Genomic DNA, 24,683 nt, shown 5'->3' on the forward strand with positions numbered 1-24,683 from the left:
GCACGCTCCACACTGGTGATCGAGCCCGCAACTGGGGCATGTGCCCTTGACCAGAATCGAACCCGGGACCCTTCAGTCCACAGACGGATGCTCTACCCACTGAGCAACCCAGCTAGGGCTAGACTATGAACTTTTGAAAATGTCTGAGCTGCGGTCGCGAGATTCTGATCAAAGATGGCTTTCAGGAAAGATTGGTGTGATGGATTATAAGTCCCCTTCAAGGGTCGGCAAGCTCGCTGCTATGGTGGGACCAGAAAGGCACCGATGAAGCCCTGTGGTGGCACCTAGGTCCTAGCTTTGCTTGCATCCGAGAGGGGATCAGGTCGCTGTGAAGGCCATTCTGGAGGGGGCTGCCGGTTCTGGGGTGGGAATGGAGTCCGATTTTGTCCCTGATTTCCAGGGTCCTCCAGCCCGGCTCCTCCAGCCCGGCTCCTCGTCCCCACTCCCCCCAAATCCCCAAGATTCCTTTTCCCAGGAGTCCTTATTGGTTCTTCCCACACAGTCAGCTTCCCTCCGCGGCCCTCCCAGACTTGTCACTCACCTGCACGCAACCAATCAGCAGCCAGAGGTTGGGCCACTCGGAGAAGGGGCGGTTACTTCCTGCTTGCCCACCAATGTGCGTGCTCACAAGGGAGGGGCGGGCCTTGTGGTTGTGAGCGAGCCAATCACGGGCCCCCGGCGGCGGGCGGCTCCAGAAGCTGTTAGTCGCGCGCGAGCTCCCCCAAAATGGCGGTGGCTAGAGATGCCTGTGGCTTAGAACTCGCTGCAGGGAACGGGCGGCGGCTGCACCTGGGGATTCCTGAGGCCGTGTTTGTGGTAAGAGACATGTTGGTCCTAGGCGTCTTGATGCTAGGCCGAGACCCCTTCCGGCCGGGCGCACACCCTGGTCTTGACGGGGGGGAAGGAGTTGCGCTAAGGGATCTGGGAGAGCGCGCCGCATCCCCTCTCGCCCTCCGCCCATGTGTAGACTAAGCTGGGCTGGCATCCGCCGGGGGGGAAACGCAGTCCCAGAAGGACTGAGAGGAGATGGGGGCTTAGGGCGGGAAGACTTGGGAGCCGGGAGGTCCCTTACCCCCCCCCCCCCCGCGCCAGGTTTCATCCTCTGCTGCCTGGAAAAAGGAGGCAGTGAGAGGCTTGAGTCTCAGCCTAGATGCGGGAGAGCCCGCCAGATAAATGGTGACCTGGGATACAATGAGTAGGCAGAACATCTGGTGCTGAAGTGTGAAAATAGGAAAGGAAACCTCCTCTGGTGAAGGAATGCAGTGTTTTGTTTCCTTGGAGATTAGGCTAAGGTGAGAATGTGAAGTCCTTGTTTGTTATGCTAAGGAATTGAGGCTCTATCCTGTAGGCAAAGGGCTGTCATTAGGTGTCTAAATGAAGCCACGTTATAATCGCATTTGGTCTGGGGTACATCGTTCTAACAACTTAGGAATAAAATGTGTGGAGTTGAGAGAGGAGGCACGGAATGCAATTTGGAAGCTTCACAAAACCAAGAGGAAAAAATAGATGCTGGGTCCGGAATCGAACCCAGGACCCTTCAGTCCACAGGCGGATGCTCTATCCACTGAGCAACCCAGCTAGTCCAAACAAAGAGGAAAAAGTAGATGCTTTCAATCTTGTTCTTCCATCAGGCTGTTCTAGAAATAGTATTTGAAAACTGTTTGAATAATGAGAGAAAACCTGACTGGCCGTCCAGGCCAGTATTATGTCTTTTCCCACTCAGTTCTGGTTAAGCTACTATAAAGTTTTAATGGAATTTTCTCAACCTTTTGGATTGTATCTTATATTGCCTTGTCTCTTATCTTTTTGTTAATCATGTCTTACATATTCAAAAGACCAGTTTCTTTTATTTGGATTACTTTTATATACACTGTATGTTGCATATTTGTGTTTGCTGATTCAATTGTGTAGTTATTCTCTTCAATTATTTTGCTTTTTCTCTCCCTGAGCTGTGCCATTTACTTCATTACATGTATCTCCCAGCTAATGGTAACAAGAGCTAACCTTTGTGGAGTGCCAGGCATTTTCCTAATGCTTTTACATAACTCTAGAGAAGGTGGTGCTGTTATGCCCATTTTGTAGATGATGAAACTGAGGCCCAGAACCCTTGAGTAACGTGCCCCAAGCCACACAGGTGTGTAAATGAGTTGCCCAGGATTTTAACTTGGGCAACCTGTGGGCTTCCAGAGCCTCTACTTACACATGCTCTGCCACTGGGAGACAGGGGAGGTATTTATCTTGCTCCCTGGCATTTTCTCCTGGTCCTAGCACAGTGCCTGACACATGGTATAAACTCATAACTAACGGTCACATTGCATTTCCATAGTGCCTTACATACCACGTCATGGTGCTCAGCTATAGTTGACTTTACAAATCTATTTCAGGAGGATAAACTATCTGAGGGCTTTTAAAAGTCTTATCTTAAAATGCCTTTTCCCCCCTAAAATTGTTATTTTAAGAGTTAAAATTTCTACCGACATGATATAATAAGCCATCCAAATTTTATGTAATTATTTTTACGTTCCTGAACTAATGAGAGTAGCATGGTATTTATTAGAGGAAGAACATTGGCTTCTAAATAGACCAGAATTTGAATCCTGCCTCTTCTTCCCAATTGCTGTTTACTCTTGGATATAATAAGTGTTAAATCTGATAGTGATCTTTTGGAAATCATATAAGACAAATATGTTATTTTCGCGTGCGCGCGCACGCGCGCGCGCGCGCGTGTGTGTGTGTGTGTGTGTGTGTGTGTGTATGTGTGTGTATGTATTGATTTCAGAGAGGAAGGGAGAGGGAGAGATAGAAGCATCAGTGATGAGAGAGAATCACTGATTGGCTGCCTCCTGCACACCCCACACTGAGGATTGAGCCCACAACCTGGGCATGTGCCCTGACCGGGAATCAAACTGATCCATGCCGGCTGGGCACATCCCATCTTTTAACCAAGTCTTATGCTGCTATGGTTAATTCTCCTTGCTAGACTCTAAGCTCCTAATAACATGTCCCATGTATTAGAAACTGACTTATTCCTCTTTCCTGCAGTGACTCTTCTAGGAAGATGGTATCTCCATTTTACATGCGCAACTCAATCATTGCCTCAGCTTCACCTTTTCGATTTCTTCTACTGCATCTCTAGTTTGATAGTTTCAGAGTTCACTCCATTGCTGTGTTCCTCTTTTTCTTCTTGCTTTGTTTTGGCTAAAATATTCCCCTGTGATTAATAAGCATGGATAAGAATAATGATGTAGAGCCCTAGCTGGTTTGGCTCAGTGGATAGAGCGTCGGCCTGCGGGCTGAAGGGTCCCAGGTTCGATTCCGGTCAGGGGCACGTGCCTGGGTTGCCGGCTCGATCCCCAGTGGGGGGCGTGCAGGAGGCAGCCGATCAATGATTCTCTCTCATCATTGATGTTTCTATCTCTCTCTCCCTCTCCCTTCCTCTCTGAAATCAATAAAGAAATATATTTATTGGGGGAAAAAAAAGAATAATGATGTAGAGATGCCAGAGACCATAGATTATTGGATTTAACTTACTTACAATGAAGGACCAGCAGGTAGGGTACATTTTTAAAATGCTGTTAGGTTTTACTGGTTCTGTTGGGCTTAATTATTCCTGTACAAAAGATTGTTCTGTTTGCCTTTTGAGTTTATTTTATTTCAACCACTTGATACTTACAGAGGTATTGTGGCTTGCCTTGGGAACCTAATGACCATATTTATTTAGCATGATTTCTATGGTAGAACTTTCGAGTTAAAATTTTAAGTAATAAAATCAATAATCTTGGCATACAATCTGTTAATCATTTTGTGGCTAGGGCACATGACTGGGCAATGTGTTTGTTGGTAATTTTTATATTTACTAATAAGATCTCAGGGGGGGGATGCATAAAGCCGACAAGTTCATCATTCTTTCCCTATGCATAAATAAAAATAAAAAGAGGAAGGAGGAAGAAGAGTAAATTAGCTACAAAGTGTATGTGCACTGCCCTGGCCAGTGTGGTTCAGCAGTTAGAGCATGGGCCTGTGGACCAAAGGACCAAGGGTTTGATTCCTGGTCAAGGGCATGTACCTGGGTTGCAGTCTTGATCCCCGGCCCCCAGTCCCCAGACCCATCGGGCACATGCCAGAGGCAACCAATGGATGTATCTCTCACATCCATGTTTCTCTATCTCTCCTTCCCTCCCCTTGGGATGCCCTAGCTGGTTTCTCAGTGGTTAGAGTCTTGGCCCCTGGACTGAAGGGTTCCAGATTTGATCACTGGCCCCCATTCAGGGCATGTGCAGGAGGCAACCAAATGGATGTGTCTCTCACATCGATGTTTCTCTTTCTCTCGAAATAAAAATCATTGGAAAAAATATCCTTGGGTGAGGATTAACAAAAAAACAAGCCTTGGGAGAAAAACACAAGCTTTTTTTAAAAAATGTTTTTTTAAAAAATATATCTTTATTGATTTCAGAGAGGAAGGGAGAGGAAAAGAGAGATAGAAACATCAATGATAAGAGAACCATTGATTGGCTGCCTCCTGCACATCCCCCACTGGGGATAAAGCCCACAAACCAGGCATGTGCCCTTGGCCGGAATCGAACCCCGGGACCCTTCAGTCCACAGGCTGACACTCTATCCACTGAGCCAAATCAGCTAGGGCTTCTTTTATGTTTTAAAAATAGAGCTAAATAAGTAAAAACTCAGATTAGGCATGCAAATTCTAAAATTGTTTAAAAATATATTTTTATTGATTTCAGAGAAGAAGGGAGAGGGAAAGATGGAAACATCGATGATGAGAATCATTGATCAGCTGCCTCCCTATGGGGGATCGATCCTGCAATCTGGGCATATGCCCTGACCAGGGAATCAAACTGTGACCTCCTGGTTCATAGATCTGTGCTCACCCACTGAGCCATGCTGGCTGGGCTTAAAATTTGAAATGTATTATTTTTGATATTAAAGGAAGATGTGGATTCCTACATGAAACAGCCTGGGAATGAGACTGCGGATACAGTGCTAAAGAAGTTGGATGAACAGTATCAGAAGTATAAGTTTATGGAACTCAACCTTGCTCAAAAGAAAAGGAGGTAAGCATAGAAAATTCCAAGTTTTTAAAAAAGTAAATCGTGTATGACTTAAACTTTTAAAAAGTTGACATGTTTTTTTTTTTCAAGTTCCAGCTCTGATCTAAATACCTTTTATTAAAGTTCTATTTAGCAATCTTCTTCCTTAATGGTTAGTGCTTTTTATATCCTGTTTAAGAAATATTGGTCTCTTCCAAGTCCGTGAAGATATTCTCTTAATGCTTTATTCTTAAAGCTTTATTGATTTCTCATTCACATTTAGATCTATAATCCAGTTATTCAGAAGTGTGTTGTGCTAAATTTCAAAGCAATTGTGGGATTTTCAAACGTGTTTCTTCGTCTTTTCCACTTACTACAAATTGATAGTTGGATCTACTGTCTTGATCGTATTAAGGTTTTTTTTTTTTTGCAACATTGCTTCATAAGTTTATTTATTGTTCTTCCATTAAGAGACATAGTATTTAGTTGTCCCTTTTTATGATACTCAAATGCCTAGATCCATTTATTATGAATTGCAAGAGGATGATGTTCTAATTCAGTTATTTCTTTTTTATTTATTAATAAGCTGGCATACTTCTATAAAAAGGAGCATCCCCTCATGTGCTACTTGGGAAAAGTGGCTGAGGAAGTCAGTTTACCTCTCAGTCTCTTCCCTTGCAGGAGTCTTAGCCCTGTAGTTCCTATCACCCCAGCAGCTCTCTGCTGCCTTCCAACAAGGAGGTGTATTTTCTCTGGCTCTTTGAGCGGTTAGAGGTGGGAGCGCTGGTCTGTTACCATCTTAACCTGAAATAATTTCTATCCTTTAAAAAAAAACTTTTTCCTCTATTTTATTAGGTGCATGCAATCTGAGAATTATGTCATCTTGGTGAATTTAAGCCTATATAAATTTTATATAAGCATGTATAAAATTATGCTGATTGTGTTAAAATCTGTTTTGTTAGATACTTACAGCTACCCCAGCTTTTTTCTGGCTAATATTGCTTGGCGTATCTTTCCCAATCCCTTTATTTTCAACCTTTTTATGATTTATATTTAAAGGTTTTCCATGTAAACAACATATGGTTTATTGTTATTATATTCAGCCTGTCTTTTTATGTAAACAAATTATTGTTTTTAGATACTTTCAAGGTCATCTTCATTATAATTTGTCTATGTGTGGATAGCTTTCTTAACTTCTTAAATAACTATATTTGACCCTTGAGCAATGCAGGGGTTAGGGGTGTCGACCCCCCTCTCTCCGCAGTCAGAAATCTGCGTATAAACTTTGACTATTAATAGCCTACTGTTGACTGGAAACATTACTGATACATAGTAGATTAGCATATGTTTTGTATGTTATATGTATTATACACTGAGTGGCCAGATTATTATGATCTCTGAACGCATGATAATCTGGCCACTCAGAGTGTGTGTGTGTGTGTGTGTGTGTGTGTGTGTGTGTGTGTGTGTATTAGAGGCCCGGTGCATGGGTGGGGTCCGACCAGCCTGGCCAGGGGGAGGGGACACGGGTGGTTGGCCGGCCTGCCTGCTGGTCGAACTCCTGGTTGAGGGGACAATTTGCATATTAGCCTTTTATTATATAGGATATACACTGAGTGGCCAGATTATTATGCGTTCAGAGATCATAATAATCTGGCCACTCAGTGTATACTGTATTTGTACAATAAAGTAAGCTAGAGAAAAGAAAATTTAAAATCATAAGGAAGAGAAAGTATGTATACAGTATTTATTTTAAAAATCCATGTATACATGGACCCACACAGTTCAAAACTCTATTCAGGGATCAACCGTGTATGTCAGCTTCCTGTAACTACTGTATGTATACCTCTGTGGCTTGCCTTTATCCATAGAGGATTTTGCTTTTGCTTGGAACTGTGAATCTATACTAGCCTTGAACCACTTGAGCGCTGTTCCAAGTTCTTGAGCAAGTCAGGGGCCTAAGCTCAGGTCTATAGCTGGTATTGGCACCTGCCTTATGATGCCTACTTTTTGCCTGCCTTCTCACTGCTCAACTCAAAGCCTTTTCTTTTATTCTTATTTTCCCTTTTATTTTATTTTTTAAAATATGTTTTTATTGATTTCAGAAGGAGGAAGGGAGAGGGAGAAATAGAAACATCAATGGTGAGAGAGAATGATTGATTGGCTGCCTCCTGCATGCACCCACTGGGGATCGAGCCCACAAAACCTGGGCATGTGGCCTGACTGGGAATCGAACTGTGACCTGGTTCATAGGTTGACGTTACTCAACCACTGAGCCATTCAACCATTGAGCCACACCGGCCAGACCCTTTTATTTTTTTCTGAAATTCCCCTCACCTCTGTGATGTCAGCTATGTGTTTTTGCAGCAGATGGCTCTATGTAGCTTGAATACTAACCTTTTTCTTTACATACGTTGCAAATCTTTCCTTGTAGACTGTTATTTATCTTTAACTTTACCTTCAGCTATGAATCACATGCCTTTTATTTTTCTTTAACTGGAAATTTTGTGTTTGTCATTTAAAAGTTTTTTTTTTTCCTATCATCTGTTAAATGTTTTTCTTCTCTCCTGGGATTGCCTATTAATATGGATGTTGACACTTCCAATTCTGCGTTTCATTTCTTTTTATCATCTCTTCTCTTCTGCTGACTTTGTATTTCATTTGTCTTTTGGCAATTAGATGGATATCTGTGAGTCCTTTATTTCCACCATTATTAGATTTTCTATAACTAATCGTTTTGGTTGGTTCTTATTATATTTGCTTGTTTCTTCTTCATATTACCAATATCCTGTCTTTTCTCTTTGAGGTACTTTTAATACTTACTGTATAATGTTATTTTTAGTATTTAATTTTGTTTCATCTGATAGAGGTTGTTGAGTTTATTTTCTTTATTTAATTACAGTTGAGTTTATCAGATTACCATTTCTTTTCCCTGTCAGCTCATATTCTCTCAGGGATATTAGTTACTTTGGCCAGTAATGTATGTGGGGGTGGGAGTAGTTTAAGTCCATCCTGGTTTGGAGGGGTAGGAAGAATGCTGCTGGTGTTCAAATATAGGGCGTGGCCACTAGACAAATGCTCCCTCTCCCTAACCAAGTAACTTGGCTTACAGGAATTCTCCTTTCCTTTGCCCTTGGCTCTCTTCACTGACAACACCCCTGGGTGTGGGAGTGGGGAATGGAGACTGCTGAGACCAGTACATACTTGTACTTATCTTCCCAGCTCCTCCTATCCCTGGCCAATTCTACTGTTTTTCTACCCTGTAACAGTTATGGGGTAGGTATAGTGATTCACCCAGGGCAATTTAGAAGGAGAAAGTTCTTCCTTAGCCTATTCCCCCCCTCCCCCATTGAAGACTTGGTCCACTTCCTTTCTAAGCTACTTCACTTCCCTACCTACTCCCAGGACCTAGAGATCTCCACTGTTTAAATAATAACAAAGGCCAAGAACTGACCCAATTGTCCATTACCAGGAGATTAGATAAGTTGCTTTGTATTCATAATTGGATATTACACAGCAGTGAAAATGAATGAACAAGTCCTAGGAAACTAAATGAGGTTAAAAAGTAAACCCCCTAAAGTGCAGGAGATGGTTTTTATTGGGCTAAGAAACCAGTAAAGCATATATTGTTTAGCGATACACATGTATGTGATGAAGCGATTTGAAAAAGGACAAAGTGACGGTGAACACACAGTTCAGGAGAGCGCCTGTCTCTTGGGATGGAGAAAGGTGGGGAGGGATGTAGTGCTTGGACATGCACAGTGGCCTTGGCAGTCCGGTTCCTAAGTTGGCTGGGGCTGCAGCTGCTTGATTCATTAATGTGCTTCCTAATTTATGTATTACATACAATTTATACATACAAAAATATATCATAGAAATAATTTACATGGCAAAAAACTCGATCTGAACATACTTATGTTGTGTGTGTGTTAGATATTTTACAAATGAATACACCTAACTCTTTCTAACATTTAGGTCTGTGGGTCATTTTGACATAATTTTTGTGAAGTGTATAAAGCCTGTGTCGAGATGCATTTTTGTGTGTGGATATCTAGTTCTAGGCTAGTAGTATTGCTGGTAGCTATTGATGTAACTTAACCTGTTGTATGTCATCAAACTCATCATGTCTATCATCATTTTTTAAAATTTCATCATTTAAAAATTTTTTTAAACAAATGACCTACCGTATTTTCCGACGTATAAGACGACTTTTTAACCCAGGAAAATCTTCTCAAAAGTCGGGGGTCTTATACGCCAGAAAATACGGTATCTGTATTCCCCCCCCCCCCCCCCCCCCAAGCTGCGGTCCCAGTGCTGGAGCTGAGAGTGAGTACCGGCGTATAAGACCCCCGACTTTTGAGAAGATTTTCCTGGGTTAAAAAATCGTCTTATACGCCGGAAAATACGGCATTTATAATTTAAAAGAGCATTTATCAACTTAAAGCATTTATCAAGAAAAAATTACCCAAAGCTTAAAAGAGTCACTTAAGTTATACTGTGTCATAATGTGGTGTGTTGCACAGTCAGGTGGGTGTTGTACATTTCTTACAGTGTGACAAGTGTATGCCCTGAGACGCTGCCAGGGTACTTGGCTGGCATTTGGCTGACTGTGTTGTATTTGTCTGTGCATTGAGTACTCGCCAGGAGCAGCTACATGTAGCCCTGGAGAGGGAGTTGCTGGTTTCCAGTGGTTTCGAATTCAGAATATAATATTTGAATGCACGTTATTTTTAAAATTAATCCATTTAAAATGCAGTTTTGATCAAATGTGGAACCTCTGAATCATCCCTGTGGAATATGGTTTGCTCTTGAAATGTTAAGTAACGATGTGATGTCTGATAGAACGGGGCTTTGTGTACAATAGGTATTCTAGAAATACTGTTATCGTATCTAAATATGTTAGTAAATATTTATATCTTAAATATTTTGATAAACCTTATGAAATGTCTTAAGTATTTTATATTTGTAAATAGTCCTCAAGAACATATCCATAGAATAGGCAAAGCTTGTAAGACTGTGTCCTGGTGTTTATGCTTGCTGCAAACCCCTAGGTTAACCTTTTTTCTTATTCACAGGCTAAAGGGCCAGATTCCTGAAATTAAGCAGACTTTAGAAATTCTGAAATACATGCAGAAGAAGAAAGTAAGTGCATTTTTGTTTATAAATGTGAGTGAATCAGGATACTTCAGAGATGCGTCTTTCTTGACTCTGCTCACTGGTACTTGATCTGTGCTGGGAGGCCAGTCAGCCTTCTCGACCACGCTGTATGGACAGTGTGTACTGATGTATGGACAGTGTGCTTCCATGATAAACATGGTTTTGTGGCTTCCTCCCCCAAACCAGGTTTAATTCTAGGGCCCATACTTGGATTATTTTATTTCTATGTAGTTGCCAAATTTAAATGCAATTTGAAATTATTTTAGATACAAAAAGAAGACGTTTTATTTTGCAGTAGCAGCATTGAAGGTTTTTTTTAAAAAATATATTGATTTTTTACAGAGAGGAAGGGAGAGGGTAGAGAGCTAGAAACATTGATGAGAGAGAAACATCGATCAGCTGCCTCCTGCACACCCCCCACTGGGGATGTGCCCACAACCAAGGTACATGCCCCTGACCGGAATCGAACCTGGGACCTTTCAGTCCGCAGGCGGATGCTCTATCCACTGAGCCAAACCGGTTTCGGCAACATTGAAGGTTTTTTGTTGTTGTTACTGTTCTTCCCGAGAATAAGGAGGGAGTCCAAGACTTCTAGAGCTGGAAAGAATCTTAAATTTTATGTTTCAGATTCTCATTTCACAGCTGAGCATACAGTTACAGAGAAGTTCTTACCCAGTGTCACATAGCTAGTTAGTGGCAGAACTGGATTTGAGAATCTTCAGAGTCTTAATCCAATACTCATTAAATAAAAGAAATCTGTAAAAATTAGATTTCATAAGGATGTTGTATTAAAAGGTTACATGATTTATTACTTGACTGGTAGAATAATTGCATTTCCTGTACATTATTTTATGTCAGTGAACTTGGTAAGATTTCAGAACTGGTTGGTTGGGCATGAAGCACTGATTAAGTAAGAATAATAGCTAACCCTTTTGTAGTGCCTACTCTGTACCTGGCACTGGTGTGTGTGTGTGTGTGTGTGTGTGTGTGTGTGCACGCACGCTCTGCTTGTGATGGCCTTCAGAGGTGTGGGGACTATTATCCAAATTTTACACATGAGGAACCTGAGACACAGAGGTTAAGTGATATGCCGAATTTACACAGGTGGTAGGCAGTTGAACCAGAGTCCATGTCCAGCCATCTGGCTCCAAGCATTCATTTATTTTACCACTATACTTAGTTTGCATGATGGTGCTATTTTTTATTTTTATTTTTTAAAATATATTTTTATTGATTTCAGAGAAGAAGGGAGAGGGAGAGAGAGATAGAAACATCAATGATAAGAGAGAATCACTGATTGGCTGCCCCCTGCATGCCCCCTGCTAGGGAGCAAGCCCGCAACCCGGGCATGTGCCCTGACTGGGAATCGAACCGTGACCTACTGGTTCATAGGTTGATGCTCAACCACTGAGCCACACTGGCCGGGCACATGATGGTACTGTTTTAAATGGCTTAGATTCATCTGTGAGCTCTCTCCTTTATGACCTTGGTATTAAACTCGCCTGCTTATAGTCCTGTCATTTTTTTTTTAAGGAGTCCACCAATTCAATGGAGACCAGATTCTTACTGGCAGATAACCTGTACTGCAAAGCTTCAGTTCCTCCTACCGATAAAGTGTGTCTGTGGTTGGGGGTAAGTAAATATAATAGCCACAGCTTCATTGGCTGACATTGTTTTCCCAGCACAACAGTATTGTTTGAGCTACGTAAATGCTTATCTCCTTTTGACCGTTGAAGGAAGGGGTGGGATTCGGGTGGTCCATATTAGAAATTGACTGAAACTAGGAGTGTGATGAAGATTGTTCCAAAAACCTGCTCAAGTCTCTCCCAAACAAACACAACTGACCAAGCCCTACTTCCCTTCAGCTACTGCTTTATCTCTTATATGTAACGGAAGGCGGAGTAATAGAAGGAACTGCTGAACCTCAGATAAATGTTCCTTCCCAATAGGAGTTTATAAGTTCTAGAGAGATCTCTCTAAACTTAGGAGGGGGGAAGATTATTATAAAAAAAACTCTTGAGGTTAGAGTTCAATTTTTAAACCATACACTTCAATTTTAGATGATTTTATTGACCTTGCTTTGATGTTTCCTTTATTACTCCTCTCAGTCCCCTAACCAAGCCATTCCTGACTGTCTAGCTCAGTGGTCGCCAACCTTTCGGACCTCACGGACCACCAGTTGGTGACCGCTGGTCTAGCTAGCCATCCATAGGTCTTGTTAGCTCAGGCAAGTTCCCATACAAAAATAGAAAGTCAAGTGTACTGCTCCCAGCTTTCCCCACTGAGGACTTCCCCTTGCTGCTGTTTTGTGGACTCACCCCTGAGAGAGACCTATGAAAGGTGGACAGTTTAGTACACAGAAACTCACCTCTCTGTCCCTTAGTTCCTCCTCCTGGTTTTTGTTGACTGCAATATTTTCAGAGTTTGTACACTTAATTCTGTACAATCATTCTCATAATTGTTGAGTCTTACTTCTGCAAGTGGAACAGCTATTCACCAAGTAGCTCAAATCCTAGGGGTCATTCACCTTGGTTTCTCTTTCCCTCCACCCACATTCCATCAGCAGGTGGGGATGAGATGATTCCATACATTAGCCTGGGACAACAGGGAACTCTGGTAAGAATTACGGCTGGAGCCCACCTGACATCTCACACTAGGATGAATTGCACATGGATCACATACTTACTCGAAGTGCTGACACCAGCAAAGTTTAGGCCAACTCCGAGATGACTTATTTTGTAACCCTGAAATAGGAATGGTTTTTTTAGGCCACAAAGGTCGGAAATCGTAAGTCAAAAGACAACGAACAGGAAACTCATATTGCAGCAAAGCACTAAGCGGTTTGCAGGGGGACTTGGAGTTGTGTTTTGGGCATGTCAGTCTCTAGACGCCTATTAGACCGTCAAGTGCAGAGGCTGATAAGGCAGCGTTTGAGGAGTGGCTCAACTGAGGAGAAATTCTTGGCACAGCGTACTTCCTGAAGAACGATTGATGTTTTTTGGCATGAATGAAGTGTTTTTAAATGTGGTATCTAAATTTTTATGCAGTTTTCTAATTATCATGGATTGCGTTATTCAGTCTATTTTTGCAGCACCTACTTTGTGCTAAACACTTTCATGTTGTCTCATTTGATGCTTATAGTAATCCTGTGAGTAATTTTTAAATTCCATTTATCTGATGAGGAAAGTTGTTCAGGAAATGCTTGGTGGTAAGTCAGGTGATAGGAGGAGTTGGGGGCTGGGAAAGGTATGGTTCCCCCCTCCATGGTGCATGCACCCCAAGTGTTGGCAGTAACACCAGCTCTTGAGAATCCCAGACACAGTCACCTTGCCTGCACCCCTAACATCTATGTTGGAGGTAGAAGGGGGACAGTAAAAACTAGCTATTTTTCTTATTGAATCAAACATAGATGTATTGGAAAACTTTTAGACTATTGTATCTTAACCTCAGAAACAGCTATTTAAATGGATTCAAATGTAACACTATTTAGTGTCATGATGGAAAGGTAGGATTTGGTACCTAAACATATTGGTTTTTATCCTAATTCTCCCATTTACTTACTAGCTATGCAAACATAAGCAACCTAACCTTTCAACCTGTTTTCTTAACTGTAAAGATGAAAATAACTTGCCTTATCAGGGTTGTTACTAGGAGTAAATGATATAATGTATGTAAATATATTCTCTCACGCAGGGGTCAATAAACTTTTTTTTTAGAGAGAGTGAAGGGAGGGAGGAGGGGGGGAGAGGGGAGAGAGAGAGAGAGAGAGAGAGATAGATCAACGTGAGAGATACATCGAATGGCCACCTCCCACACGCACCCTGACCCTGATTGGGCCGGGGTCAAACTTGAAACCATGTATGTGCCCTTGACTGGGAATTGAACCCAAGACCCTGGCCAGTTTGCTCTAACCACTGAGCAAACTGGCCAGGGCTCAATAAACTTATAAAAGGTCAGAGAGTAAATGTTTTTGGTTTTGCAGACCACTTGGTCACTGTCACAACTACTCAGCTCTGACACTGTGGCTTGAAAGAAGAAGTGCGTGGAGGATAGCTGGGTTCCAATAAAACTTAAGACAAAAGGCAGCCAGCTGGATTTCGCCCAACCCCTGCTCTAACCTATAAAGCACTATGTAAATGTTCAGTAATTCTCATGACTTTCTCTCTTTCTCTCAGGCTAATGTAATGCTTGAATATGATATCGATGAAGCTCAGGCATTGTTGGAAAAGAATTTAACAACTGCCACAAAGAACCTGGATTCTCTTGAGGAAGACCTTGACTTTCTTCGAGATCAATTTACTACCACTGAAGTCAGTATCCTTTCTTAACAAGAAGCAAAGGGAGGGAAGGGTAAAGATGTTTTTAATGTTCTTACTTACATTGCTTAAATGAGAAGAATGTCCTTATTCTTAGACCAATCAGTCTTAGACCCAAGAGTCCCGCCAGTGACTCTTTCTGCCCTGGCCCTCCCCCAGTGCAGCCCAACTTCTGCATCATCTCAGTCAGTTCTTCTCTCCCCCTTCCCCAAAGTGCCACGCCCTTTGCTTTTCCTCACTTTGTTCCTCCTGCCTGGAATGATTTCCTCCTATTATCTGGGTCACTTTAAAAAAATGTTTGTATTGATTTCAGAACGGAAGAGAGAGGGAGAGAGAGATAGAAACATCCTTGATGAGAGAGAATAATTGATTGGCTGCCTCCTGCACGTCCCACACTGGGGATTGAGCCCACAACCCATGGGCACGTGCCCTGACCGGGAATTGAACCGTGACCTCCTGGTTCATGGGTCGCCGCTCAACCATTGAGCCACACTGGCTGGCCATACCTGGCTTACTTTTTAATCCTTCATATTTCAGCACAAGCATCAGAACATTTCTGAACATTTTCTGACCCTCTCAGGGCGTTTTGTTGTTCCTCTGGGCTTACTTAGCACTTGGCACATAGTTAGTTCTTCATTTGTTTTTCATGTCAGACTGCGAGTTCTTCAAGTAGAGAAGCTGTACTTTCTCTCTCTCCTCCACAGTATGTAGCACCTGGCAGGCATTGAGTGCTTGGGTGAGGGAAGGCAGGCCTGTTTGAGGCCCAGAGCAGGGATGGTGTGTGACTTGAATGTAAAGACTTCGTCTAGAGCAGTGGTTCTCAACCTTTCTAATTAATACAGTTCCTCATGTTGTGGTGACCCCCAACCATAAAGTTATTTTCGTTGCTACTTCATAACTGTAATTTTGCTACTGTTATGCATCGTAATGTAAATATCTGTGTTTTCCGATGGTCTTAGGCGACCCTGCTAGCGGTTCTCAACCTGTGGGTCACCTAAGACCATCGGAAAACACAGATATTTACGATTCGTTAACAGTAGCAAAATTACAGTTATGAAGTAGCAACGAAAATAACTTTATGGTTGGGGGTCACCACAACATGAGGAACTGTATTCAAGGGTCATGGCATTAGAAAGGTTGAGAACCACTGGTCTAGAGAAAAAAATCCCTGTATAAAATTCCCAGAAGGTAACATAGGAGCAAATCTAGATGACTTTGAATATGATGATGACTTTGTGGATACAATACCAAAATCACTATCCTTGGAAGAAGTATTTGATAAGTGAGGGCCTACACAGGTGCTGCTTGTAGAAAGGAAAAGATGTAGGTGCTTAATAATTTTTTTTTTGGTGCTTAATAAATTGAGTGACTGTCCTGTTAAAGGGAAGGGCAAAGGTAAAATTATTGATAATTGTACTAATTTAAATATTACATATTAGAATAAGGGGCTGTCTTTAAAACTGTTGACAGTGTCAAGCACATATATGTTAAATGTAATGCCATAATTGATTATATATGCTAAGCAATTGCTGATTTGACACCTTGACTTCATTTTGGTGGAATTTAGTTCCAGTATTTTCGTAGCAAATGATATTATAGCAAGATGGCTCACAACACTACTTGTCACCAGTATTTTGTGTGTGTGCTTTCTGTCTTTGATTCAATGTGTGTGCATACCTAGTCACTGCAAATGTTATCTTTAGAATTGCATACCTAGTCACTGCAAATGTTATCTTTAGAATTGCACTTGCATTTTCTTTAACAATTCTTGCAGATATGGCCAGGGTTTATAATTGGGACGTAAAAAGAAGAAACAAAGATGATTCCGCCAAGAACAAAGCATAATTCTGGCAATGAAAAATGTGGTTCATTTTTCCAAACGTGTTCTTTTAAATATTCCAAGGTTTATTCTTAAAGGTTGACATTAGTTTGAATTTTTTTTAAACAGTAAGAATGATAATTAAAACTTTAAAAAGAGATAAACACCAACACCATTTTATTTATTTATGAAAACAAAATTAGTTCCAAATATTTTATGGAATTAGCAGTATTTTTTATTTTTTATTTGCATTTCCAACATAGTAAATGCTACTTTCATCATTTTTTTTTGTTTGTTTATTATAAGAAAAGTCTTAATTGAAATGGCTGAAAACTGATGTATGCTGTGGAGGCTGAATTCAGGACACTTAAGCACAGTTTACTTTTTCTTTATTAAATGATGTTATTCTCATTTAAATATTTGCAGACTTTCTTTTCTTCAGCACGTGTGGGGCTTTATGGTCCTCTGTTGCTGTTATTTATTATAATATTCTGTACTTTACAGGAAATGGTCATTTGCCTTCTTAAGTTTTAAGAGGGCTATTAAGACAACACTTTTTCCTGTCCTCTGTCAGTGCACAGTGTCTTTGCAATGCCAACATAAAGGAGATTTCAGCCAATATGAAATAACAAAATTACCCACTCCAAACTCTTGGCCAAGGTGATTTTGTATTTCTTAATTCTCCAAAAGCAGCTGAACAAAAATATTAAGATTAAAAACAACGGTTGAAAAGACTTGTGTGTTTTTTTGTTTTCTTCATGTTAAAACCTTATAGGAATAGTAGTGGGTGATACAGATTCTGGTAAAAACACAAATGTATTATTCCATCTCCATGTAGTAAAAAGTATACTTACTTGTACAATGTTTTGTACTTGTATTTCGTGTTATTAAAACAGTGAAGTTAAAACTGGCATGACACCTTTTTCATGTCATTCTTTCTCAAGTTAACATGGGTCTTTTCACATACTCGTAAAGTTTATTTACTTGTACATATAACTTGCATGTCCCAAGAACTTCTGATGTTTGTAGAAAAAAATATAAAATCCCTTTGGAAGGATGGCAGATAAGCAAACAATTGAGAAGTTAAATCTTCAAGGTACCAAAGTTCCTTGAGTCAGTTTTTCTTCCAAATTTTAAATTTCCATGCTTTAGAATTTGAGGTTTATAAACATATTGCAATATTAAAAGTGCTACTTTTCCCAAAACTTTACTATGGTAAGAATATTGGTATAAAATGTTTTTGGTAATATTAGTACTGGAATGATTTGCTCAGATCTTTTTTAGTTTAAGTCCATGAAAATGGAAATAATGAATTTTTGGGTATTCAGGCAATAAGAAGAGACACAGCTCTTTAGAAAGATATATATATATATATATATATATATATATATATATATATATACACACACACACACACACACACACATACATACATATACACACACATACATACACACTAGTGACCCGGTGCACAAAATTTGTGCACATTAAAAGGGAATTAATTAGAGGAAATATTTAATACTGCTATTTGCCCTTTCTCTATAATAGAAGTGTCAGAGATGAAAGAAACTTAGTAAAATGTATATGAAAATCTTCCTCCTGTCAGAGTCTGGGGCATGCCACAGGAACCAGAGTCAAGTTCCCACCCACCCATGTGCACCTTGAAATCTTGAGAGACCCAGACCCAGCGGGCCCCACCCCCATTATGCTAGATCCAGACCCAGCCGGCCCCACCCCCATCAAGCCCCGCCGGGTGGGGAGCGAGGCCTCAGGTCGCCTGGCCCAGTGCCAGGGAGGGGGGGCGTGGCCTCAGGTCCCCGTCAAGCCCCGCCAGGCAGGGGGTGCAGCCTCAGGTCCCCCGTCCCAGCGCCGGGGTGTGGTGTGTGGCCTGAGGTCCTCCGGGCCAGGACAGGGGGCACGCCTTGAGGTCTCTGTCAGGCGGGGGGCATGGCCTCAGGACCCCAGCCCGGCGCCGGGGTGTGGGGCACAGCCTGAGGTCCCCCAGCCCAGGCTGGGGCAGGGGGCATGCCTCGAGGTCCCCCATCAAGCCCTGCGGGTGGGGGTGTGTGTGGCCTCAGGTCTTCCGGCCTGGCGTTGGGGTGGGGGCACGGCCTGAGGTCCCCCCAGCCTGGCACCGGGGCTGGGGGCGCGCCCTAAGGTCTCCCGTCAAGACCTGCTGGGCGGGGGGCGCAGCCTCAGGTTCCCTGCCCCGGCCCAGCACCACGAAGCCTCAGGTCCCTGCTGATTGCTTGTTTAGGCTCCTTAGGGAACTCAGCCTCTGCTGTGGGTGGAGCCATCTTGTGTTACAGAATCCCTGCCTCTGCTGTGGGCGCAGCCATTTTGTTACGGTGTGGCGGTCAATTTGCATGTTCCCTCTTTATTAGATAGGATATCTAGTATGTTGAGGAATGGTGTTAGGCTCTGTTAATTAAGTAAAAGAAAGATATTTAAATTCTGCCTCAGCCAGATCATTTCTCATTGTAATGGTTTACATTTTCAGAATAACATAGCCAACCTGATTTGATGTATTTTCAAGCTTAATCTGAATAGTAGTATAATATACCTAGGGAGGGGAAAAGGATTAACTACAAAACTTGATACTGAGTAACAAATATGTTGGAAATGTAACTGAAATTTAACTATTTTTGCATTATAAAACCGATGTTTGTTTTAGAAAATGGAAAAGATTTTAAGTTTCACTTGTCTCCCTTAACATTCGGTCTTCCATTTCTTTTTCTATGCATAGTTTTTTTAATTTATTTTTATTTTTAAAATATATTTTATTAATTTTTTACAGAGAGGAAGGGATAGGGATAGAGAGTTAGAAACATCGATGGGAGAGAAACATTGATCAGCTGCCTCCTGCACACCTCCTACTGGGGATGTGCCCATAACCAAGGTACATGCCCTTGACCGGAATCGACCTTGGACCTTTCAGTCCGAAGACCAATGCTCTATCCACTGAGCCAAACCTACAGGGCTATGCATAGTTTTTTTAAATAAATATTTTTTTCTCTGATTTTTATCCATTCTTTACTTAACATGGAATTTACTTATTATATAGTGCTATTACATTAACATACTAGTTTCATAGTAGAAGTCTAATGTAGTAGACCGTGATTCACAGACATTTGGGTGGTTTTAAATTGTTTTCTCTATTTAAGGAACAAAGAATTCACTTTACATTTTTATATAGGGCTTTTTCTTGTATTTAAGATTTTCCCCCCTGAGATTAGATTACCAAGAAAATGTAATTATGGTGTTAACGATTACAGCATTTTATTTTCTGAGGTTAACCGAGGGGTTTTGTGAGAAGCAACAGCAGGGGCTGATGGAAAGCGAAGTTCATTCCCACCGCCTACCCTCTACCATACAGACACGGATGGCCTTATCCAAAGCTGCATAGCCAGAGTGAGATCCAGCTCCTGAATTTCCCCCCTCGGTACCATGATGCCTTGCTCCTTTATGACTAAATTTGGTAAAAATGTTGACTTAAGTTCAATCCTTTAATGAATGAATACTCTCCTTTGTCTGTATGTTTGCTGTTCTCTGCCCTAATCTTCAGTGATACCTTTAAGGGTCTTAAGCCATTTCTTTTTTCTTTTTAAAAAAAATATATTTTATTGATTTTTTACAGAGAGGAAGGGAGAGGGATAGAGAGTCAGAAACATCGATAAGAGAGAAACATCGATCAGCTGCCTCCTGCACACCCCCTACTGGGGATGTGCCCGCAACCAAGGTACATGCCCTTGACCGGAATCGAACCTGGGACCCTTCAGTCCGCAGGCCGACGCTCTATCCACTGAGCCAAACCAGTTAGGGCTTAAGCCATTTCTTAAAGGTTTCTTTATCTTGGTTGGTTCTAATCTCATACCCTTTTGATAGCCATGTCTGTGCCTATTTGGTATTAAGGTGGAATTGTGCCATCTCTGAAGACACTGCCAACACCCATCACAGCTGCACATTTAAACTCCCAGGACCTGGATAGGCCATGTCTGACACCAGTTGACTTTGAAGGACACGAGACAGGCAAGACACCATGCCAGGGGGCAGCTTTAGGCACAGTTCTGTGGGAATTCTGGCAGCAGTCCTCACAAACTACACAAATGGGTGCAGGAGCCCCAGGCTTAGAAGCCCGAAGGGACCACTACCTCTTGGAGAAATCCCCCTTGCATAGCATCCTCATATCCTGGCCAGGGACAGGTCCCAGGAACGCCAGGGAAGCCAGAGCTGTGGCTCCCAGCAAGTGTTTACGACCACTGACAGCCCTCCCGGCTTGGACACAAGGTACCACCCAGGGCAGTGGTCGGCAAACTCATTAGTCAACAGAGCCAAATATCAACAGTACAACGATTGAAATTTCTTTTGAGAGCCAAATTTTTTAAACTTAAAACTTCTTCTAACGCCACTTCTTCAAAATAGACTCGCCCAGGCCGTGGTATTTTGTGAAAGAGCCACACTCAAGGGGCCAAAGAGCCGCGTGTGGCTCGCGAGCCACGGTTTGCCGACCACTCACCCAGGGCATGTTCCCTGAATCAAGTTCACCTGGTCACACAGCTGATGGTCCATCTTCATCAGGTTTCCAGGGGCAACCAAGCTAGAAAGCTAACCCAAGGTCACTTGGTCACCTTGAAAGGAGGAAGGGGTTTGGAACCACTCTCTCTCGTAGCTTGTTGAACCTTGTGTAATCATGGCCCACTTTTTACAATGGTTTACTTTTTCCAGTTCCTTTTACATAAGGTCCCTAGGCTAATAACTGCCTCTGCCCCCCCCCCCCAAATAGTAATAATCATATATTTTCAAGGGCCAGAGGTAAGCTTTTCTGTCCGTGTTAGGTAAAAATAAGGCATCAGCCGGGAAATCCAAGTAGTTAGTTTCCAAAGTTTCATAATTACACAATGGGTTGGAGAGCTTTTATCTTCTTGACTCAAAAACCAAGTGATGCCATAATTTTAGACTATTTATTAGTCATTACAGAATGACTTTTTAGAATTGTGGCCAAAATTGATTAAATTTCTCATGTTTATACTTTTTATTTTGATACTTTATAATTACAACCAGCGTCATAAAGGAGATGGGCCTGCTGATTGACCGTATTTCCTACATATTAGTACTCTGTACAAATTGTGAGAAGGAACCATTTAAAAAATATTATATATCCTATATAATAAAAGAGTAATATGCAAATTGACCATCACTCCAAGACACAAGATGGCCGCCCCCATGTGGTCAAAGATGGCTGCCACAAGATGGCTGGCAGGGAAGGGCAGTAGTGGGCAGTTGGGGGTGACCAGGCTGGCAGAGGAAGGCAGTTGGGGGAGACCAGGCCAGCAAGGAAGGGCAGTTGTGGGGGAAAAGGACTGCAGGGGAGGGCAGTTGGGGGGAGCAGGCCTGCAGGGGAGAGCAGTTTGAGGGGACCCGGCCTGCAGGGAAGGGCAGTTGTGGGGGACCAGGCCTGCAGTGGAGGGCTGTTGGGGAGGACCCAGGCCTGCTGGGGAGGGCAGTTGGGGGGAACCCAGGCCTGCAGGGGAGAGCAGTTGGGGGGGACCAGGCCTGCAGGGGAGGGCAGTTTTGGGCTATCAGGCCAGCAGGGAGGGAAGTTAGGGGTGACTGGGCCAGCAGGGGAGGGCAGTTGGGGGCAACCAGGCCTGCAGGGGAGGACAGTTAGGGGCGACCAGACTGGCAGGGGAGGGCAGTTAGGGGTGACCAGGTCGACAGGGGAGGGCAGTTAGGGGCAATTGGGCTGGCAGGGGAGCAGTTAGGCGTTGATCAGGCTGGCAGTAGAGTGGTTAGGGGGTGATCAGGCTGGCAGGCAGAAGCGATTAGGGGCAATCAGGCAGAGTCAGGTGAGCGGTTAGGAGCCAGCAGTCCTGGATTGTGAGAGGGATGTCCGACTGCCCATTTAGGCCCAATCCCTCAAGCGGTCCCAGATTGGAGAGGGTGCAGGCTGGGCTGAGGGACAACCACCCCCCCATGCACGAATTTCGTGCACCGGGCCTCTAGTGTGTATGTGTGTGTGTGTGTGTGTGTGTGTGTGTGTGTGTATATATATATATATATATATATATATATATATATATATATATATATTGATTGATTTCAGAGAAGAAGGGAGAAGGAAAGAGAGATAGAAACATCAATGATGAGAGAGAATCATGGATCGGCTGCCTCCTGCATGCCCCACACTGGGGATCGAGCGACCTGACTGGGAATTGAATGGAGACCTCCTGGTTCATAGGTTGATGCTCTACCACTGAGCCACGCTGGCAAATGTCCCCTTTTTATAAGGACACCAGTCATTTGGATTAAGGGTCTATCCTACTCCAGTATGACCTCATCTTAACTATTTCCATATGCAAAGACTCTATTTCCAAATAAAATCACATTCACAGGTACTAAGGGTTAAGACTTCTACATAGTTTCTTGGGGAACACAATTCAACCCTTAATAGTTGCTATGCACTCAGCTACCACCCTGGTCCAAGTCACCAACATGTCTCCCCTGGCTCATGGCAACACCTCCTGACTGCTCCCTGCTTCCACCTTTGCCCTCCTTCAGTCCATATTCTTTCTACTTTAACTTTTTTAAAAAAAATCCTTACCCGAGGATATTTTTCCATTGATTTTTAGGGAGGTAGGGGGAGAGACAGAAACATCAATGTGAGAGAGACACATCAATTGGTTGCCTCCTACACTCACCTGGACCAGGGCCGGGGATCGAGCCTGCAACCCAGGTTCATGCCTTGGAGGGGAATGGAACCTGGGACACTTCAGTTTGCAGGCCAACACTCTATCCACTGAGCCAAACTGGCCAGGGCCTTCGGTCCATACTCTAAAGCAGCGGTCACCAACCGGTGGTCCGCGGACCACTGGCGGTCCGTGAGTTCCTAAAAGTTGCTGACTGCTGCTCTAAGGAAGCCAGAGGAGAGGGATCTTGGTACAATATAAGTCAGAGCAGGTGTCTCTTGCTCAAAACTTCCTAGTGCCTCCCATCTCACTTAGAGCAAGACAGTCCTTAAAATGGTCTACCAAATGCTACCCAATCTGAGTCCCTCACTCCCTTTCTAAATTCATTTGCATAAGATGGCTTCCAATCTCTTCATTTACCCCCTAACATTCTTCCCCTTGTGCATTCGGCTCCAGCACACCTGTCTCTCTGCTCTTCCTGGAATGAACTTGTTTTGCTCCTATCTCAGGACTTTTCCACCTGTTCTCTTTTTCTGGAAAGTGCATCCTAGGAATCTACAGATAGCTACATGGCTCACTCCTCAACGAGGTTGTGAGGTTGCCACTCAAATGTAACTTCATAAATAAGCTTCAGCCCTAGCCGGTTTGGCTCAGTGGGTAGAGAGTTGGCCTGCGGACTGAAGGGTCCCAGGTTCGATTCCGGTCAAGGGCACATGCCCGAGGTTGCCGGCTTGATCCCCAGTAGAGGGCATGCAGGAGGCAGCCAATCAGTGATTCTCTCTCATCATTGGTGTTTCTCTCTTTCCCTCTCCCTTCCTCTCTGAAATCAATAAAAATATAGAGAAAAAATAATAAGCTTCATATGACCATTTGCAATTATTACCCTCCCCCCACACAAATGCGTATTCTTATTCAACATCCTTGTTTTAGTTACTCCTTAACAGTTAACTCTAACTGTGTGCTATGGTTTGCCAGGGGAAGTTCTGATTTTTAAAAAAATATATATTGATTTCAGAGTGGGAGAAAGATAGACAGAAACATCAGTGATGAGAGACAATCATTGATCAGCTGTCTGCTGCACACCTCCTACTGGAGATCGAGCCTACAACCCAGGCATGTGCCCTGACCAGAAATCGAACCATGACCTCCTGGTTCATAGGTTGACGCTCAACCACTGAGCCATGCCGGCCAGGCAGGGGTAGTTCTGATTTTTACCTGCAGTTAACACCTATTGATTATTTAGTGGCCCCTTCTACTTTCAATAGTGTCCCAATTTGGTTGGGATTTCTGGCCAGAGCACAGAAAAGGGAAGCCCAAGTACTGGGGTGAGACACCGAGAGGGAGGAGCTCTGGAAAGCAACCCCATAATGTTGATTACCAACTCCTGGGTTCCCTATGTGTTCCTAACTAGCATACTAAAGACTTCCAGAACTGAACAAAAGGGTGACCACCGCCCAATTTTCCCACTGGCCACTGGGTGGTGCATGAACACAGGAAAGATCAGAGGCAAAAGCTTTGAAAACTGAACCAGCAGAGGAACCACAGCCCACAGAGGCCAGGTTGGAACATGTGACCTGAATCCACTCAGATAAATTGTCAGCTGAGACAAAAATAATGTTCTTGACGGAATGTTAAATTCCCTTATTATCTAACTTCATAT

At 42.9% G+C, this 24,683-nt stretch overlaps 1 protein-coding gene across 1 annotated transcript; it reads left to right on the forward strand.

Annotated features, from left to right (window-relative positions):
- The first annotated feature begins 697 nt into the window (after positions 1-697).
- Positions 698-17,248, forward strand: VBP1 (VHL binding protein 1). The gene is made up of 6 exons (XM_079766032.1): positions 698-816; positions 4,945-5,069; positions 10,121-10,187; positions 11,736-11,834; positions 14,378-14,516; positions 16,293-17,248. Exons 1-6 carry the CDS (start codon positions 727-729, stop codon positions 16,361-16,363), a joined length of 591 nt encoding a protein of 196 aa, XP_079622158.1. The 5' UTR covers positions 698-726; the 3' UTR covers positions 16,364-17,248.
- The last annotated feature ends 7,435 nt before the right edge of the window (positions 17,249-24,683 follow it).

The sequence above is a fragment of the Cnephaeus nilssonii genome (genome assembly GCF_951640355.1).
Source record: "Cnephaeus nilssonii genome assembly, chromosome: X".
NCBI classification, from domain to species: Eukaryota; Metazoa; Chordata; class Mammalia; order Chiroptera; family Vespertilionidae; genus Cnephaeus; species Cnephaeus nilssonii.